This window comes from Aethalodelphis obliquidens, unplaced genomic scaffold, assembly GCF_003676395.1.
Source record: "Aethalodelphis obliquidens isolate GAN/ISIS:26980383/991018 unplaced genomic scaffold, ASM367639v1 scaffold53, whole genome shotgun sequence".
Classification (NCBI taxonomy): Eukaryota; Metazoa; Chordata; class Mammalia; order Artiodactyla; family Delphinidae; genus Aethalodelphis; species Aethalodelphis obliquidens.
In genome coordinates this window covers 2,573,961-2,594,279 of record NW_020837997.1, presented here as the reverse complement: position 1 = coordinate 2,594,279, position 20,319 = coordinate 2,573,961, and the positions used below count along the sequence as shown (strand labels likewise).

At 53.2% G+C, this 20,319-nt stretch overlaps 2 protein-coding genes across 2 annotated transcripts; one reads left to right on the top strand and one right to left on the bottom strand.

The window, feature by feature from the left end:
- Positions 1-837: 837 nt before the first annotated feature.
- Positions 838-19,741, bottom strand: B3GNT3 (UDP-GlcNAc:betaGal beta-1,3-N-acetylglucosaminyltransferase 3). The gene is given in 11 exon segments (XM_027084657.1): positions 838-1,790; positions 3,907-4,025; positions 4,454-6,694; positions 6,696-6,756; positions 6,759-7,015; positions 7,017-7,048; positions 8,749-9,240; positions 9,242-9,366; positions 10,425-10,655; positions 11,593-11,660; positions 13,865-19,741. Coding segments are annotated over 6 exon segments (1,152 nt in total). The 5' UTR covers positions 9,317-9,366; positions 10,425-10,655; positions 11,593-11,660; positions 13,865-19,741; the 3' UTR covers positions 838-1,790; positions 3,907-4,025; positions 4,454-6,459.
- Positions 1,396-2,635, top strand: INSL3 (insulin like 3). The gene is made up of 2 exons (XM_027084658.1): positions 1,396-1,602; positions 2,424-2,635. The coding sequence occupies exons 1-2, from the start codon at positions 1,413-1,415 to the stop codon at positions 2,633-2,635; spliced, it is 402 nt and encodes a 133-aa protein (XP_026940459.1). The 5' UTR covers positions 1,396-1,412.
- Positions 19,742-20,319: the final 578 nt, after the last annotated feature.

Genomic DNA, 20,319 nt, shown 5'->3' with positions numbered 1-20,319 from the left:
GAGAGGCAGAACCGACCAAGACTCGCAGCCCCAGGGCCCATCCTCTTGTGACCTTGGGCAAGTGTGGGGGGTCCCCTCTCTGAGCCTCAGTTTCCTTATTTGTCCACTAATAAGGACAACAAGGTTCTGAATGGCCCTGGTCTCAGTTGGTTGGATGCCCACTGCCACCATCCCATGGAATTATTATTTCTCAGTTTATCTATTTCTCCTCTTTAAAATGGTTAAAAAATAAAGACTCCTCAACCAGTGGTCCCCCTGGGAGAGATACGCCCAAGGCCCTGGCCCAGGGAGAGAGACCATGGCTGTTTTGTATGGATCTCGGCCTATCAATAATCAATGTTGGGCTTCCCTGGTGGCACAGTGGTTAAGAATCCGCCTGCCAATGCAGGGGACACGGGTTCGAGCCCTGGTCCGGGAAGATCCCACATGCCGCGGAGCAACTAAGCCTGTGCGCCACAACTACTGAGCCTGTGCTCTAGAGCCCGTACGCCACAACTAGTGAGCCCGTGCGCCACAGCTACTGAGCCTGCCCTCTACAGCTCGCGAGCCACAACTACTGAGTCCATGCGCCACAACTACTGAAGCCCGCGTGCCTAGAGCCCGTGTTCTGCAACAAGAGAAGCCACTGCAGTGAGAAGCTCGCGCACCGCAATGAAGAGAAAGCTGCCGCTCACCGCAACTAGAGAAAGCCCGCGCGCAGCAACGGAGACCCAATGCAGCCAAAAAATAAAATAAAATTTAAAAATTAATTAATTAAAAAAAAATCAGTGTTGTGGCTGGACCGGCCCTTGAGTTCTTATTATGACTGAAAGATGCCATTCAGCAACAACCATCAGGAAACTTTGAGAAAATAAAGGTTTATTACTTATAAATTACACAGCACACCCGGAAATTACACAGCACTCCCGGGGCCACAGAGCAAGGTCCTGGGTAGAGAGAGCAGTGTGGGTCTGGGGTCCTGCTTTCACTGGGGTCAAGGGTGGGAGCCTAAGAGTTCGTGGGCTCACTCTTTATTGGTGAATTTAACATAGGTTGGAATATAAAGCATAAGAAGAGAAAACAAAACAAGCAACCAAGTGGCCCAAGTGGTCAGTGACTGCAGTCAGCTGAGATGTGTAAAACAAAGGTGCCTCAGCGGGAGGAGGTGGCCTGGCCCTTTACCTAGTCACATTTATTGGGGAGCCATCTCTGAAGCCAATGCTTCCGCAATCAAACGTTGTCAGGCACTCATATATCATAAAAAAAAGGAAACCCAACTATCAGGGGCTCCAGTATGCTTGCCCTGACCCTGCCCTTGACCTTCTCCCTGGACCATCCTGCAGGAATGCTCTTTCCCCCTCCAAGGCTCCCAGCTGGGGCGGACCAGCGCCTATAAGGGGGATCCCCGCTGGGGCCCGGTGCCTCCCGCAGCCATGGACCCCCGTCGGCTCACCTGGGCGCTGGTGCTGCTGGGCCCGGCCTTGGCGCTCGCCCTAGGCCCTGCCCTCGCCCAGGAATCACCCGAGAAGCTGTGCGGCCACCACATCGTGCGCGCGCTGGTGCGGCTGTGCGGGGGCCCGCGCTGGTCCTCCGAGGATGGGCGACCTGTGGCCGGCGGCGACCGTGAGTAGGGGCGGGCGAGGACTGTGCTGTGAGGTCTCTGGGGCCGGGCGTGGGGCAGGTGCATGCAGACGGGTTTGCATGCATGTTCTGGGGTCCACCTACCGGCTGCGCGGGTGTGTGCAAGTCCACGGGGGATGCGCCCCCTGCCAGGAGCGGGAATCAGTGCGCGGCGAGCGACGTAAGCGAGTCTGAACAAGTGCGTAGCCAGATCAGATCCTGTCTTTATTTACAGTTTCAATATTTTGATCTTCAGGAATTTCTGCATGCCTTTTAATTTTAAAATATTCCGTGACAGTATGTTTGATCTTGGTTGTTGAGGTTTTTTGGCGCCCCCTGAAAATCGTGGGCTCCAGGCCCGAGCCTGGCTCTCGTCACCCTAGTCCCGGCGCTGGTGCAGGGAGTATCAAACAGCTTTGTGTACAACGTCTGTCACATGCGTGTGTGTCCTGTGTGTGTGACACGGGTACAGATGGGTGTGCAGAGGTGCGCAGGGAAGTGGGAGGGGCTAGGAGGCTGTGCGCCTGCATCTGTGTGTACATGTATACGTCGTATGTCACCCCTTCTGTCATCTGCTCTGTGAAGTGTCTGTGCCTTCTTACCATAGGTGACACGTGGGAGTGTGCATAGCTGGGGACTTAAGTGTGGTGTGGGTGGAGACTGCACACATCCGGATGGGGGATTCAATCTGTGCCTGGTATACACTGGGCACTCAATAAATGTTTACTTTCTGTTTCTGTGCATGATGAGTGGAGGCTGTGTGTGCAGTGTGAGTGGGGTCCTCTGGGGTCCCCCCTCTATGCTGAATTCCTCCCTGTCCCCAGGTGAGCTGCTACAGTGGCTGGAAGGACAACATCTCCTCCATGGGCTGATGGCTAGTGAGGACCCCGTGCTGGTACTCGCCCCACAGCCCCTGCCCCAGGCCTCTCGCCATCACCACCACCGCCGCCACCGGGCAGCTGCCACCAACCCTGTCCGTCACTGCTGCCTCAGTGGCTGCACCCGGCAAGACCTGCTGACCCTCTGTCCCCACTGAACCCTCCTGGGGTGTGGCCTTGGGGAAGCCCGAGACCCACAGGGGTCCAGTCTGGTGAACTCCTAATGCCACACAGCACCATGAAGCCCCATGTCTGGGGGGGGACTTTGTTGATTACCTCCTAGGACAAGGCGCTCACCACCGCACCGAGGCCACCTGTCCTCTGGGGGGCCAACTGAGGAAAACACCAGATCCCAAACTTGGCTTGGAGGATCCTTGGTTTCGTGGAGATGCCAGACACCTGTTCTCAAATGTTCTCACCTCAGAGGAGCCCCAGTTACCCCGCTCCCTGCATTTGACACCCCTCTTGCTGTCTTATCAATAGTAAATAAATAAGATGCCTACAGAATCTGAAGAAACTTTTTGCATTTTCTCAAGAAAAAGGCACAAGCCTGGGTCAGCCTTTGTGTGGAATTGTCCTCTGGCAGCCGTGGACCCACCAACACTTCCAGAAACTTAATAACAATTGGAGAATCATCACAATAAAAAGCGAGGAAACTGAGGCCAAGGGAGCTGGCTGTTTGCCAAGGTCAGACAGGGAGGGAATGGTCAAGTTCAGGATTCGAATCCAGGTCTCTGTCATGGCTCATGGGGGGCCTTAACCTCACTGAACGTCCAACACAACACGTGAATGTCTGAATGAGTCACAGTGGATTTTTTTTTTTTTTTTTTTTTTTTTGGTGGTGCTGTGGGGCTTGTGGAACCGTAGTTCCCTGACGGGGGATTGAACCCGTGCCACCTGCAATGGAAGCGTGGAGTCCTAACCACTGGACTGCCGGGGAATTCCCCTCACAGTGGCTATTTAGTGATCCAACGCTCACCATTCTTTTCACTTGCATCCTCCTTTCATCCTGAGATAGGAACTGTATTTGACCCTCTTGAAAAAAATGCTCGGGCATTTGACGATGTGATCTGTTCACGTGTGTGTTAGTTTCCTAAGGCTGCTGGAACAGCCGCAGACTGGGTGACTTAAAACAGTAGAAACTTATTCCCTCCCAGTGTTAGAGGTCAGAAGTCAGAAATCAAGGTGTTGGTAGGGTTGATTCTTTTTGAAGGGCTCTGAGGAAGATTCTGTCCCCCTGCCTCTCTCAACTCTGGGGGGGCTACTGGCAATTCTTGGCTTGTAGGTGCGCCACTCCAAGCTCTGCCCCCATTTTCACATCGTCTCCTTTTCCATGTCTTTCTGTGTGTTCATTTCTGTCTCTTCTAAAAGCACTCTCATTGGATTCAGAGCCCACCCTAATCCAGGATGATCCTATCTTGATCCTTACCTTAATTACATCTGCAAAGACTCTATTTCCAAATAAGGCCATATTCTGAGGTGCCAGGTGGTTGGGAACTTTTGTGAGATGCTATTCAACCCGATGCAGCAGGGGAGGAGCACTCTTTCCTGAGGGCAATGGGGAGACACAGAAGGTGTTAGAGCAGGGGCAGGATGAGATCACATCTACCTGGTAGAAACCCCTGCAGCCCCTGCCTCATCCAGGCCTGCCTCCTCTGGCTTGGAGGCTGCCTCAGCCTCCACCTTCCCTTTCAACAGTCTCCATGGCAGCTGCAGGGCTTCTTAAAACTTAAAAATCAATCATGTCGGGACTCCCCTGGTGGCTCAGTGGTTAAGAATCCGCCTGCCAATGCAGGGGACATGGGTTTGAGCCCTGGTCCGGGAAGATCCCACATGCCGTGGAGCAACAAAGCCGGTGCACCACACCTACTGAGCTCGCGTGCCACAACTACTGAAGCCCGTGCGCCTAGAGTCCATGCTCTGCAGCAAGAGAAGCCACCACTGTGAGAAGCCCGCGCACCACAACCCCTGCTCACCGCAACTAGAGAAAGCCCGTGTGCAGCAAAGAAGACCCAACGCAGCCATAAATAAATAAATAAATAAAATTAATCATGTCATTTCCTTGCTCCAAAGATGCCGTAACCCTCAAAACAACACCCTCTCTCCTCACCCAAACCCACAAGGCCCCATGTGACTAGTCCCTGTGATCTCCTGTCCCCTCTCCCTCCATCTCCTTACCCACCTCCAGTCACAGCTTCCTGGCTGCAATTTAAATGCTCTTGATCAGCTCACCTCAGGGCCTTTGCATATGCTGTATCCTCTGCCTGGAACATCCTCCTCCCAATTCTTCCCAAGGCCATAACCTCCTCCTTCAGGCCCCATCTCTGCAGTCCCAACCCCGACTTCCTTCCTGGCTAGCGCCCGTCCCCAACACCGTGTGTCCAATTACCTCATTTTAATTCTCCTCAAAGTTCTTACCACTTCTGGTAACTTCCTGTTTCACTGTTCACAGGTTTGTGTCCTCACTATAAGGTGGGTCAGTGCCCACTGACCTTTCCCATGGGGCTGGGAGGAGGAGTACAGGGCAAGGTGTGTAGCACACAGTAGGTGCACAATAAATACTTAAAGAGGGGACACAAGGAGTGGGACAGAGGACAGTAGAGCTGTAGCCCCAGTGAGAGGAGGTGAGCCCGGGGAAGAGAGGGGAGGCTGTGTGGTGGCGGGGCGGGATTCAGAAGGAGCCTTGCCAGAAGCAGGTGGGTCCAGCATCCCATGCAGCTAGGAGCAGTATCACCGCTGTGCCTCTCTCTCCGGAGCCTGCCATCAAGCTGGCAGTGAGAATCAGTCTGCAGGGGGGAATGTAAGCTGAGGGCAATAGGGAGCCATGGAGGGTGTGGGGGGGGCAGGGGAGGATGATGTGAGATCTGCCTGACAGACGCTTCCATAGCCTCTACTTCATCCTTGCCCTGTTTTACTGGTGTATATTTTCTTCTGGAAGTGAGATTTTAAGGATGAATGTAGACTGATCTGAGTTAAAACTTGTAAATCACTTAAAAAAACAAAAAAAAAGACCTCTAAGTCTTTGCAAAACATTTTATTCCCTGAGGACCTGGTCTCCAGTCCTCACTCTGCTGTGTGAAGCCCCCTTTGCCACTGCCCCAATCCCTGTGAAGCCTGTCTCAGACACCTGTCCGAGGGTGGCAGGGCTGGGGGGGTCACCAGTTCACTTGGATCTCCCCAGTCTGAGAGACACACAGGGGCGGGGGCCAGTCCTGGGTCCCGAGAACTTAGGGATTCCCAAGGACCTGAATATCCCCCTTCTCTGGGCACTAAGGTGTGTGTGCTGGCCTTGGGCCCAGGGAAGACCCCTCTTGCCCCAATACTCTCTCCTGTATTGTTGGGGAGCACCAGTGTGGGGCTGGGTCCTGTCAGGGACTCCAGAAACTCTGAGCTCCCATAGCCTGAGATAGCTCCCTCCCTCCTCTGCCCAATGTTTCCAGCATTAGAGCACTTGAAGCCACAAGCAGGGAGGGGGTGGTCCCATTCCCAGACTCTCTGGCCCCTCCCACCATCTGAGGGGTCCAAGATCCAGGGAGGGGTGGAGAACAGAAACCCTCTCTTCCCAGCTGAAAAATCCTTCTTGCTTCGGCTGCATGTGGACCCAGGTGTCCTCAAACCATTGCAGGAATTCACCCACCGTCGCAGGTTCACAACCAAGGAGAGGCTGGTCACTGCTTAGGCTTCAGCCCACGATCAAGGTCAGGGCTAGGAAGTGGGACATGGAAAAGGGATGGATGCAGCAGCAGCAGCTGGGGCCCTAGCAGAAGTGCTTCTGCCATTAGCTGACATGGAAAGAGATGGTCCTTCCAGCTGAGAGTCTAGGGAGGATGATGGAACACGGTCTAGGCAGTACTAGGTGAGTTTTGAAGGATGTGTAGGAATTCACCAGCCAGACTCATCCAACCTCCCTGGTACTCTCCTAGGTCCTTCCCACTTAGGAGGACAAAGGTCTCAGCTTCCGGGAAGGAAGCTGCTGCCCTTTCTATGGGGATGGAGACAGTAGCCTCGAGGCTGGGGGCCCTGACTCCACCTCTGTGTAGATCTGTGTCCACTTGTCACAGGTGAGGTTGGGCTGGTTCAGCACGTCCCACATGAGCAGCATCTCGTAGGGCAGGAAGCGGTGCACCAGCGGCAGCTCTCGGTAGAAGCAGGGGTCGAAGGAGGACAGGTGGCTGGAGGGGGCCTGAATACCGGCCGTGAGGATACCACTGTGTGAGGCCCTCCTTCTTTTGGCACATGCCCAGGAAGACATCATCAATGGGGAAGAGGTCCAGGGCGGGGGTGTGTGGCACAGGGCGGTGGCTGTGAAGCGGGACAGTAGGAAGCCACCACCCCTGCAGTAGGGCGGGTAGTGTTCCTCCTCTGTCACCACCTTCGGCACACAGTACTTGCTCCAGGGAAGGCGGACGGGGCACACACTGTGGGTCAACTGCCCCACAGAGAGGTGGTGGTCAGGGTTGTCACCCTGAAGGTAGGTGACCACGTTGTCTGGGTGGGCAAAGACGTCATCATCCCAGTTGAGCATAAAACTGGCATGTGCATCGTGTCTTCTGCCACTGTAGGAAGAGCACCTGCAAGGGGGGGTGGACAGGGCACACGGGCTTGATGCCTGGGGCCATCAGCTTTGGGTCCCTGTCGGCCACCCCAGCCCAGTGAGGCCAGGCAAGGATGTGTTTTCTAGTCAGGCTATTCTGGGTTAAAGGACTCACTCTGTGGTCTTTTGCAACCAACTGCCCCTCTCTGTGCCTCAGTTTCCAACTTTCCAGACAGGACACATCATGGGAACTGCCTCCAGGAGTGTTGGGGATCTACAGAGATGATGCTCCGTAAAGCACCAAGAAGTGCTTGAAAATTGTCACATTTACATTTATTGCTATTCCTTCTGACTCTGCCTTGCCAAGCACTACCATTAAATAATTACTTGTATGACTGTTATATAACATCTACCTCCCCCACCAGACTCTGGGGTCCCCCTGGGTGGGAGCTGTGTCTCTCCTATGTGCCATCTCTTCGGCACCCATTATGGGGTCAATACTTTGTAGGCACTGGATTCATGTTTGTCAAGTTGATGTTTATCACATGCTTTTGTGCTCTGCGTTAAGAATGTGGCATGTGGGCTTCCCTGGTGGCACCGTGGTTGAGAGTCCGTCTGCCGATTCAGGGGACACGGGTTCGTGCCCCAGTCCGGGAAGATCCCACATGCCACTGAGCGGCTAGGCCCGTGAGCCATGGCCGCTGAGCCTGCACGTCCAGAGCCTGTGCTCCACAACGGGAGAGGCCACAACAGTGAGAGGCGTATGGCAATAAAAACCAAAACAAAACCAAAAAAAACCAAAGAACGTGGCATGTTAAGAGGTTCTGGGCCCTCTACCCACCTCGGCTTCAGCTACCTCCATAACTTTGGCTGCATGCTAGGCACTGTACTCAGTGCCTGCTCTACCTTGAATCCTTCATACAGTTTTAAGAGGCAGGTGTGGTCTTCAGTCCCATTTACAGATGAGGAAATAGAGGCTCTCCAGAGAAAGTGCCTTGAGCAAGGTCATACAACAGAGAAGGTCTGTTGTTCAAAGTCTTGAACCCAGACCTGTCTGTACTTACTATGAGCAGGAACCTGCACTGGGCCCCTTTCAACTTGTGTTACTCAGCTTACTCCATCCCCACCCTCCACATCCTGGGTAGGTCCTTGGAGCCTTCAATTCCTCCTCTGAGCATGGGCAGGTTTCTGTCTACCTCTCATGGTTTCTTTTCCATCAGAAAGGTCTTTGTTGAGTATCTTCCACACAGACCTGGGCCTCATGGGGAGACAGAACCAGAACAAAGAAATAGGATGTGTTCTGTCCAGCTCTCCCCATGCACCATTGCCAATGTTATCTGAGCACCTGGCACTGGTCCAGGTGCCTTATGAATATCATCTCATGTAATCCTCACAGCAGCCCTCAGAGATGGGTGAGTTCAATTAATATCCCATTTCCCTGATGAGCAAACTGACGCCCAGAGAGGTGAATGATCGTCCATGGCAAACAGCAGATAAGCAGCAGAGTCTGGATTTGAGCCCAGGTCATCAAGGCTTGGAAAGCCAGGCTTGTAAGTCCTTCCTCCCTGCCTCCCTTGGACAAAGAAGACTTCGGATCACCATGAGGACAGGGGCGAGGTTGGGGCGAGGTTGATGGGAGTTTCTGGTCCCCAGAGCTCCTCAGAGGAGATGGTAGCAACTTTGGACAGGAAGGAGAGGTGGCCCCAATCACGTGACACCCTCCCTCCCCCAGCCCACCTGTTTGAGCGTGAGGTTGAAGAATGAGTCGTAGAAATCCCACTGCAGGATGTCACCGTGCATCCGCGCCTCCATGGCCTACAGCCGGTTGACCTTGCGCGTCTCCGGCGGGTTGGGGTCCGTGCCCACGAGGAAGAGGCGGCGCAGCTGGACGCCGTGCACCTGGCGCTCACGGCCCCACCTGAGCCACACCAGCTCCCGGTGCTCGTAATTGCTGGGCGAGGACTTGATCACCAGCAGCAGAAAGACTGGCTGCACGCACTTGTCAGGCGGCACGTCCTGGAGCAGCACGACATCGCGGCAGTGTTTGTACAGCAGGAAGTTGCGGATGTGCTGCGGCTGCCTGGCGAAGTCCGGCAGGGCGGCCATGGAGGAGTTGGCCAGGCAGGGGGTGGGCGGTGGGCGGGAGGGTGGCGAGGGCCAGACCAGAGCCACGGGGGTGCCCGGTGGCTCCTTCAGGCCTGGGCAGGTGGGTGGTGACCTGCAGATTGAAGAGAAGGAGGAGGGTGAAGGTGCCCAGAGCCACAGCCAGGCCCAACTCTGTCCGCAGGTGCCGAGAACACCTCATTCTGGTCCGCCTGAGTTTGGGATTGGTCCGAAGAGACCCCTGGGCAGCTCCTGCAGACAATAACACTCACTGAAGATGCCTGAAGATGCCAGATGGGCCAAGCACTTTTCCAGAGCTACCTGTGGACCTCAACACCTGGTTGCAGCCCTACGGTTGCTCAAGTTGGAAAAATACTGAAATTCACCCCCAGAGATTCCCCCGGCTCCCACCTCCTCCAGTACCCCATGTTGGCTCTGACTGTTGCCCAGGTCCCACCGGGGATCAATAGTTACAGAGAAAACAGGCATGGAGATGCCAAGGTGAGCCTCCCAGATTCAGTGTGCCCAGAATCCCACCCCCCCCATCCAAGCTGGTCCTCTTTATGTCCCTCTCTCAGAGATGGCCCAGGAGCCTCCCCGAGAGAGGCAGAGAACTCCCTTTTTAGCAGTTGAGAGCTGCTGGGATCCTTCCTGCTTCCCTTTTCACTTGCTCCTCCAGGAAGCTCTGAGCTTCTGGGATTCTGATATAACCGTCACTCATTCGTCTTGACTATTTTTAATGGTCCTGTGAGCTGAGCGTGGGCCCTGGCTCTTCACAGAACCCTCAGGCCCAGCATGTCTCAAACAAAGCTATCTTCCTTGGCAAACTCCTCTTCCTCCTTTAAAACCCATCTCAAATGATCCATTCTCTGGGTAGTCCTCTTGGACCTCTCAGGTCCAAGACCTCTCAGACCTCCTGGTCTCCTATTTAGCCCTGTCTCCCTCTCTGGCTAAGTCATTGAAACAGCAGGGAAGGGGGCAGGGCACAACCTTTGAAAGAATGACATAGCCCGCAGACATGACATAAACTGACTAGAACCAGATGGCTCCAGGATGGCAGACAAGTCAACTTCCACTAGACCTTGAGCCTCAGTATACACTCACTGTTAACACATCAGCAAGCTAAATGACACTATAGGCACCGTGACAGTTCCAAGACCTACCATAAGGATCAAAAAGTGGGCGGTGGCCCAATTCTTGGAAATCCCCGCCCTTTCCTCTAATAGCTGAATACTCCTCCCGCTCATTAGCCTATAAAATTACCCACCCCTATAAAAACTGATAACCCCATACCCTGGTGCCTTTCTCACCTGATATGGTGTGTGATCTCAGTAGGAAGACTGTGGGTTTTGGCCGGGTTCGAGTCCAAGTGTCAGTCTGGGTTTAGGCTGGGTTCGAGACCCAGCACGTGGTTTCAAGTCCCAATCTGAGGTGTACGGTTTCATCATGATCTCTAACTTTTTCGTCCCAAGACCGGGGGCTTCTTGAGGGTCCTGGCATTGCCCAGCATGAGGCAAACACATGGGGGAAGCAGAGAGTGTCTGAATGAATGAATTTATGAATAAAAGTAAATTCATTAAGTTTCTCTCTGGCACACTTGTTTTGGGTGGGGGGGGGTGTGAAGTAGAAAAGAAGAGCTTTATTGCTTTGCCAGGGAAAAGGGGGAAGCAGCAGGCTCGTGCCCCTCAAAACTGTGTGTCCCAACCCAGGAGGGTTTGGCAATGGTTCAAGGGCAGGGTTGCTGATAAGGATTAATCCTCCTTTAATCTGGTCTCAGGTGGTCTTTTCTGGAGTGAAGAATGCTAACATTTTCCATTTGTTGGGGGTTTTAGTTCTGGTCTCAGGATTTAACAAAGCTCAGGTTCTTGATGTCTCGTCACAAAGAATTCGGTGAGAGACAAAGTGATAGGTAAGAAGTGGATTTATTTAGAGAGAAACACACTCGACAGAGTGTGGGCCATCTCAGAAGGTGAGAGCAGCCTGGCACACTCTAATTTATCCATCACCCCCCCCCCCCCCCCGCAACCCCGCCTGAAGATTTCCTTTCCCATATGTAGGCAGAGCCTTTGGTCTCCTGTCCAGATCCCTTTCCCAGGCTTCCCCGGACTCCCTCAATGTCATTTTGTCTGGAAAGGTGGTATCTGTGCTGTGTTCCAGCCCTAAATTTGAAGATCTATCTTCCAGCGCAGCATGAAAATGCCAGATTACACCCAAGGCAGAACTTACCAATTCAGTAAACACTTATTGTCTCACCTCAGAGAGGCGCCCTCTGGAGTCCAACTCCTGGGTTTAAATCCCAACTCCATCACTCCCTGGCTGTGTGCCCTCCATACTTAAGGTCTCAGTTTCCTCAGTTATAAAGGGGGCATCTGAGCAACTCACTAGGTTGTGCAGGTGTGAAGGGAGTTCTCGGCACCTGGTACCTAGTGGGTATTCAACAAGTATTTGTTGAATGAATATGTGAACCCCAGCACTTACCTAAGATTGCCTCAGGATGTCTGTGCTCGTCTGGGTTCTCCTCGCTCTCGCCTCTGGCACCTAAAGCACTGTGGGGTAGTCAGTGGATTCTATTAGGCCCCTCGAGCTCCAAGCAACCCCACCCAGCAATTGCCTGGGAGCAAGAAGAGAGTAGTTTCCCATTTTATCTAGAGCCACAAATGGGTGCTGGTGCTGGGGACAGAGGCTCCTTCCCTGATCCATGAGGCCATTTCCCCAACGTGCCCATCACTGTCTTTGCACACTGCCTGGCCAAGGTCTCTCCAGCCAGGTGTCTCCCCAAAATGGGGCTCAGATCCCACTCCACAGGTTCTGCTGTGTGACCTTGGGAAAGAAGCTTGACCTCTCTGAGCTTCAAAGTAAAATGGGAATTAACCCTATGTAAAAGTGTGGTTGGGATTTTAACCTCAAACATGCTGAGCACGGTCCTGCCTCAGGACCTTTGCACAGGTTGTTTCCTCTGCCTGATTCTCCAGATTTCTATACAACTCCCTCCTCCCCCTCCTTCTTGTCTTTGCTCAAATGTCCCCTTCTCAGGAACACCTCCTCAGGACACACCATCGCACTGGCAGCCCTGATCCCCCACCCTAGCCTACTTTTTCTTTCTTCCACAGCACTTTTCACCTCCTAAAATAAAAACTTAAAAACTGGGGCTTCCCTGGTGGCGCAGTGGTTAGGAACCCACCTGCCTATTCAGGGGACATGGGTTCGAGCCTTGGTCTGGGGAGATCCCACATGCCGCGGAACAACTAAGCCCGTGTGCCACAACCACTGAGCCTGCGCTCTAGAGCCCACGAGCCACAAGTACTGAGCCTGTGTGCCACAACTACTGAAGCCCGCGCGCCTAGAGCCCGTGCTCCACAATAAGAGAAGCCACCGCAGTGAGAAGCCGGCACACCGCAGCAAAGAGTAGCCCCCGCTCGCCACAACTAGAGAAAGCCCGCGCGCAGCAACGAAGACTCAACGCAGCCAAAAATAAATAAATAAATAAATTTAAAAAAATGTACTGCTTCTCATCTATCTTCCTCACCAGAATGCAGGCTTCCATGCAATAAGTCTTATTCATCATTTTATCCCCAGCCCCTAACTGTGCTGGGTGCGGAGTAGGCGCTCAGTAAATGTGTGTTGAATGAATGAATGAACAAACGAATGCTGGGATGCCACAGCATCTGAAAAAATATTGACTCTTGGGACTTCCCTGGAGGTCTGGTGGTTAGGACTCCGTGCTTCCATTGCAGGGGGCACGGGTTCGATCCCTGATCGGGGAATTAAGATCCCGGAAGTTGCATGGCGTGGCCAAAATATATATATATTGACTCTCAGAATGAATTTATACATTCATTCATTCGAGCCAATATTTACTGTGCTTCTCCTGTGTGCCAGGCACCTCCCGGGAGCGGGTACACAGTGGTGAACAGGCACGGGATACCTCAATGTCTCTGCCACTCTGGGACCCACATGCTTGAGGGGGAACAAACACTAAATAAAAACCTCAGTGAAGAGATACAAGGGGATGAATGCCACGGGAGGAAACGAGGTTGGGTGGCGGGTATGGATTTTGAGGTCTGGATGACACTTAAGCTGCGATGTGAATGGCACAGAGGAGCCATCATGGCTGAGGGTCTGAGGGAAAGATCCCCAGGGAGGGAACAGCAGGTGCAAAAACCCTGAGGTGGGAATGAGCCGGTGGAGTCCGAGCAGCTGGGGACCCTGTCTGCGGGTGGCACAGAGCCTGTCTTGTTTCCATGGCGTCCCTGGGTTAGCTGCCAGCCTCAGCAGGTGGTTCACCATCTGGAGGGTTTTTGGAGACCCAAAAAGGCAAATCATCATCTTGAGAGGAGACTGTGAACTGAAAAATGATGCAAGAATGAACAGAATCCTAGAAGGACATTTTCCTGAGCTGAAGAGGGGCCCGAGTCCAGAGTGGACCACAAGAAAGCAGCGTTCCCAGGTGAACCTGGCAGATCCCTGAGCTCCGAGGACAGGAAAAAACTCAAGAGCTGCAGTAGAAAGCCCAAGTCACCAAAAATAAGACCAGAGATGTCACAACATTCTCTTCGGTGACACTGGTGGCCAGAGACCCACAGACGCTGGAAGACAAGGGTGTGCCTGGGACCCTAACTTCTGGCTAAGAGACACGCTCATTCAGAATCCCATGAAAATTTAGAGGGTGATTCACCCCCTACCCCATCTGCAGTTTAGAGTCTAAATCAGTTTTCAATCAGGGGTTATTCTGCTCCCACGGGATACTTACTGGGCAATGTCTAGAGACATTTCTGGTTATCATGATTGGGGCAGGGTGGAGATATGGGACTGCTAATGGCATCGAGCAGGTGGAGGCCAGAGATGCTGCTTAAATTAACATCCTATAGGGCACAGGACGGCCCCATGACAGAAGATGATCCAGCATTTTCAAGATTGAGAAATCCTGGTCTAAATAAACACAGAAACCAGAACAGAGAACTCAAAAGGAGGAAGGATCCAGAGAGGAGAATGAGGGACTGAACAAAGAAGCCTGATATATAGGTTTAGTTAAGTTCATTAGACGGAGTATTTATTTCTATTTAAATAGAAAATCAAACCTAAATGGCCAAGGATCTGTTGGCTGGGAATGTGTTTAGTGCCAAACAAGAGCTCCAAAACAAAGAAAGATACCTCAACAAATAGAAATATTTACAACTCAGCCAAACCTGGACATTGGGGAGGGGAAGGTGTGAGAAGAGGTAAAATGACTAAATGGGTCATATCACTGGGATCAGGGTATCTGGGCGAAATAGAAGCTCTTGGGGGTGGCCATTTGGTTTTAATTAAATCCATTAACGCCTGTTCTTTTCCTTGCATTTTCTTTCTTGTTTATTTGTAAGATCCCTTTGCATATGAAACACTTAATCTTTGTTGGCTACCTGCATTCCCAACTTTTTCTTGCCAGGTCTCTGGTTTCTTTAAATGGAGGGATCTTACAGCGACTTCACCCTCCCAACCCCCATAAGGCTCCTGACTGGGGTCTGAGAGCTCAAGTTGGGGGTGGAAGGGATGGAGGCTCACGTCCCCTTCCCCTTACACTAGACCTCTATTAATGCATCCCAGATCCCCTTCCCTTTTCCAGCCACCAAGGCTACCTCCACCCCTAACTCATGGCCCCTTAGAACTTCAAGCGGCAAATGTTTCCAAACTCACAACATCCCACATCCAGACTGGCATAAAAAAGAAACTCCAGGCCCCGCTTTCAGCCAGGCTGAAAGTGCTGGGGATTTACTGGTCCAGGATACCTTGCTGGGTGTCTCAGTGGGCTGTATCCCAGGTAGTCCCCAGCCTCTCCTTACGGGCCTTACTTTCTAAATGGGCTGGGACCTCACACCTACCGTGGGAAAAGCTGAGGCTTACGGGCTCCACTTAGCCAAGGATGGGAAGCCTCTTAGTATTACTTCCTCCTAAGCGACTGTGCGGCAGCTCTGGGGACTTTGCTGGTGGGGCTGTATGGCTGGTGAGAAGTTCCTCTCAGGTCTGCTTTCGATTCCCTGACCCCACACAAGACTCTCCTGTCTACCCTCTCCAGTTCTGGAAGGATTGGGCTTGTGGAAGCCCAAATAGCTGCTCACTCTGAAGTTTGTGGGGTCTGAATAACTCTGGAGGAATCCCCACCCCCATTTCATAGCTGGAGAAATGAAGCTCAGAGAGTCGTCCCAAGGTGGCCCAGTGGGTGACTCACATTACCACAGAAATCCACAGTATCTCCAAGTCCTTCAGCTCTGAGAAGGGTCTCAGTGGCTCTTATCTCAAAACACATATATGAAAACTATTCATTCGTTCAACAAATAGGTTCTGGAGGAATTGAGAAGCCTCAACCCTGGGCCTGGCCCCCAGAAGCCCTCAATCTGGGGGAGACAAGTCCAGACACCTGTGGGATCAGGGATGGGCCAGAAGAATGGATCAGGATATTGAAGCTGAGGTTTTGAAGGATGCATATGAGTTCACCAAGGGGAGTTCAGGTAGCAAAGAGAGCAAATGCAAAAGCAAGGAAGGGAAAGAAAACAAAGCCTATTGAAGGAATCATGTGTAGTTTATTTTGCTGAAAAGCAGAATTTGGAGAGGGGTTGATTTCTGAGGCTAAGAGGTGGGGCCAAACCCTGTAAAGACCTTGAACGCCAGGCTGAGTAGTGGGGCTGTTTCCTGGGGGCATGGGCGAGCCATGGAGGTGTGTGACCAGGAAGCAGAGAGGTCAGATTCCTTGTTGAATGGTACCTCTTTGCTCTGAGTTGACCTTGGTGAGTCACTTCCCCTTGGGAGTCTATTTCCTCATTAGCACATGGAAGTGCTGAGAATACTCCCTGCCCCACAGACACACAATGGGTCACTCCATATTGAGTATTAAAGGGCTTGGCATACGTTGACTATGCGATGACAACCTCAGTGACCTTGGTTCATTGTCCTGGCTCCTTTAAGTGCCCCCACTTACAGATGGGGATACTGAGGCTCAGCATAAAGCAGGAGTGTCTATGAACATGTACGAATCCAACCGTTTTACTTGTTGCACTGACTTGTGGGCCATAGAGTATTTACTAAGCACCTACTGTATGCAGGGTGCAGGGGACATAGGCATGGCCAAGCCAGCCCTTCTTTTATGATATTAATACATGAGGAAGTGATTTGTTTAGTCGCAGCTGCGATAAATGCTGTTGAAGAAGGAGGGATCCCTGGCAGGGGAGGGACCTGACCAGCCTGGGGACATCCTGAAGGATGAAGGGAAATCACCTGGGCAGAGCCCCAGGGGACAGGCATTCTAGGCAGAGGGCACAGCAAGTGCAAAGGCCCTGAGGTGGGCACAAATTTAGGTTATCAAAGGGAGAGAGAGGAGGCGGTGTGGTTGGAGAAGTGGAGGAGGAGGGAGATACAGGCAGGGTTGCCAGATGATGGTGGGGGAGGAACAGGAAATGGGGCAGACCACAAAGCAGCTCTTATGTTGCAGGTGAGGCGCAATGGGGAGCCATGGACGGTGTGTGAGCAGGGGAAGGACAAGATTGAGTTACGCTTTGAAGAAGTCCCCCGTGGGGCCACTGAAGGGGAAAACGCGATCAGGGCAGGAGTTAGAGGCCAGGGCAGCAACCAAGAAGAAGAATTTGGGGACCTGGATAGGGGCTGGCTGGCGGGGTACAGGGACGTGGGTGAGTTCAGCAAATAAGATGAAGGGAGTCATCAATATTTAGAGCCTGGGACTTCCCTGGCGGTCCAGTGGTTAAGACTCCATGCTTCCACTGAAGGCAGCACGGGTTCGATCCCTGGTTGGGGAACTAAGATCCCATATGCAGTGTGGCGTGGCCAAAAAAAGAGAAAAAACATTTAGAGCCCGGATGTGGGGGACAGAGAAGGATGGACCAGGGAGAACAAAATGTGAGAAGTCTCTGAGCCTTTCACGAGGGGCCGTTATGGGGCAGCAGGCGACCCAGGCGTGGTGTCTGGGCGAGAGCCTTCGGGACACGATGCCATGTAAACCAGGAAGATCCATCAGGCATGTGACGGATGAACACATCCATATATTGCTTGCATGTGGCAGGGCCCCCTCCATGCTCCTCCCTACAGACAGTAGTGCCACGGCGTACAGAGTCACAGCAGTGATGTCCGGGCTGACTCTCAGGGCCCATCACCCAGTCCCCCCACTGCAATACCGGCCAATCCTGCTCGGGGCTGTTTGCCCTCCATGCACTGTTGCAACTTCACCATCACTCAGAGCCTGCTTCCTGCAGCGCACATAGCAAAACCACTAGTTTTTGTTGGCTGCAACCCCAAAGCCTCCCCCTGGGGTGCTCTCAATCTCCTTCTCCTCCCGCCCCATGTCCACTGCCCCCTTTCCTCCACTCTTGCCACACCAGCCTCTTCACAGCTCCTTCAAACACCCAGGCTCAGCCCTGCCACAGGACCTTTGCACCTGCCTTTCCTTCCACCTCGGACGCCCCTCTCTCCCGCTCTACCCCCTGGTTCTCCTTGATCTTCAGGTTTCCGCCCAACATCATCTCCTTAGAGACGCCCCAACCTCCCAGCTAAAACACCCCACCCCGGCTCTGCTTTCCTCTGCTGCTCTCACCACCATTAGACAAAACTGCTCACTTCCCTCCTGTCCATCTCCCCAGCCTGCCTGGAGCTCCGGAGGTGGGGCCCAGCATCTTGGCCCTCACAGCTCTGTCCCCAGTTGGTGCTCACTGCTGTTCGTTGCATGAGGAAAAATGCTAACGATGACTCACATATTGGCTACTTCCTTGAGCCTCACTTCAGGCTAACCCCGTTCTAGGCAGCAGCTGCCGCTGTCCCCTACCCGGGACCTTGGGGATGCAGGTGATTCAGTCCTGAGGAGTCAGCAAGCACATCCTCGGAGCCAAGGGGGCAGGACCAAGAGGCACTGAATATTCCTGACTCCGAACACTCCTAATGTGCTCAAAGGGCCAGATATTCACGGCACTAAAATATTCAGGATGCATTTAATGAGCAAGAAGCACTGAATATTAGTGAGGTGCTGAATATTCATGACCTGTTAAATATGTAGGAGGCACCCAGCATTTATAATATATGAAATACTTATAAGGCAACAATGAATAGTGGCAAGGCACGTTTGTGACGCATGAATGAATATGCATATTATCACAATGAATATGATATGAATGAGGCACTAAACAGCCCTGAAGAGACACCGTCACTGAATAGTCATGATTTGTTGCATATATATACACACAGTACTAAATATTAATAACCCACTGAATATTAATGAGACACTAGATGTACGGAAGGGGCTGACCCCTTGGCAGAATTAATTAGGGACCCCCGCTGGTGACAGGGCTCTAGTCCCCCAGCCTCTGCCTACACCCCCAAGTGACAGTCAAGGTCTGTCAAGGACCCAGGCACGTATGGCTCCAGGCACCTCTGTCCCCCTCACCTCCCCTGCGGAGGCCAGGAAGGCAGAGAAGCTGAGACACATGGGGAAGTGAGAATGTCACACAATCCAGGTGGCGAGGCCCTACCCGTTAGCACCCTTGGGGGGCCTGGACCAGCCCCCCCCCCGTCCCCACCCTGCATTATTTCACGGACAGTGGGGGCTTGCCTGACACTGACTTGGAGGCCTCCATCACATCAAGGCGATTCCCCACACGATGCTCCCAATTTCCAAATGAGGAAACTGAGGCTTGGAGAGGGTGAATCTTGGGTCCCTCTCCAGGCCTGTCAGACACACACCCATGCGACCCCCTCCTTACCCCAGCTCCGGGGACCCCCCAGGCCTGGGTGCTCCCAAACAGCCCAGTCACTGGGGCTCAGTTCTTGAAGCAGGAACGTGAGGGCGGCTCGTTCCCCGCCCTCACCCAGCAGCCGTGAGGACCAAGAGAGCCGATGCTCCTAAGACAGCCACCGTGGCCCCCGGGGAAGGAAGGCCCGACCCGGCTACTGGTCATCTGTGGACTCGGGGCAGGTAGCTGCCCCCCGCCCGCTCCAGGCCTCAGCAGCCTCATCTGCGAGGCTGCCTGGCGTCAGCTGCCCGCTCACGGTTCACCCCCCGCAGGTGCTAAATAAATACGAGCTCCACCAGGGCTTAAGTTGCTCCTTCACTCCCCACCGACGCTCAGCTGGGATCTGGATAGGGATGGGGGCCTGGAACATTCTGGGGCTGCCACAAGGAGACGTGAGGGGTGGGGGGCGGTGACAGGAGAACCCCATTTGTGTGTCTAACCCCCTGAGCCCTGGGAAAGGCTAGAGGACTCAGCGGTCACCTTTTCTCCAAGTCACACATATACGAAGTGACAACAATGACCATATCAGTATCGGCGGCAGCAGCTACCGCTATCACTTGCACACTGGTCACCGCTCCGAGCTGAACGCCCTGGTCTAGGTTCTGGGCACCCAACCAAGTTGATGGAGACAAACCACCATGTGTGGGGAGCCAATGGGCTAATGGGGAACAGAGGCAGCGAAGGAGACAATTTTCCAGAAAAGGGTAAGTCCCAGGAATGAAGACCCAAGGACGGGAGCCAGGGGTGCTTGCAAGAGAGGGTGCGAACCACTGGCCTGTGGATGGGCCCCCGTGGCTCTCACTGAGCCTCCCAAGGAGGTCCCCTGTTCCAGTTCCCAAGGGGGGCAAGGTAGGCACAGAGAAGGCACCCACCTACCAGAGACCAGGTTGCTGGAATTTGAACACTGACGAGCTGGACCTGTGGGCGATCCCTCTCCGGTTCATACCAGTTTGGCCTTCCAGTAATGACGGGCTGGTCCCTTTTTACAAGGACCATGAGTTGCTTTTGTAAACAGGAAGAAAAAAGAAGAGAAAGCCCAGTAAAGATAATTCGTAAGAAAGCCTCGTTATGGGCCAACTCTGCTTACCATGTGTGTAAGTGGGTTTTATGCAAATATACGTCCAACATTCACTCTGGTGAACCCCTGGGCGTGGAAGAAAGGGTGGGAGGGGGCAGGGTGACACACACACACTTTAGACCCTTGAGTCCTCTGTTTCCAGGTCCCAGGGCTCCTAATGGATGACTCATTGGATAAGCCTGCCCTCCCCCACTGCAGGAACTGCCCGGGGTACCTAGGATGGGTCCAGGAAGGATTCTGAGGCTGGACATAGGCCCCTGATTAAATGCCAGCCCTGCCCCCAGCTGAGCCTCAAACGGCATCTCTGGGCTCATTTCCTAGATGGGGAAACTGAGGCTGGGGAGGCAGGCTGTGCATCGCAGT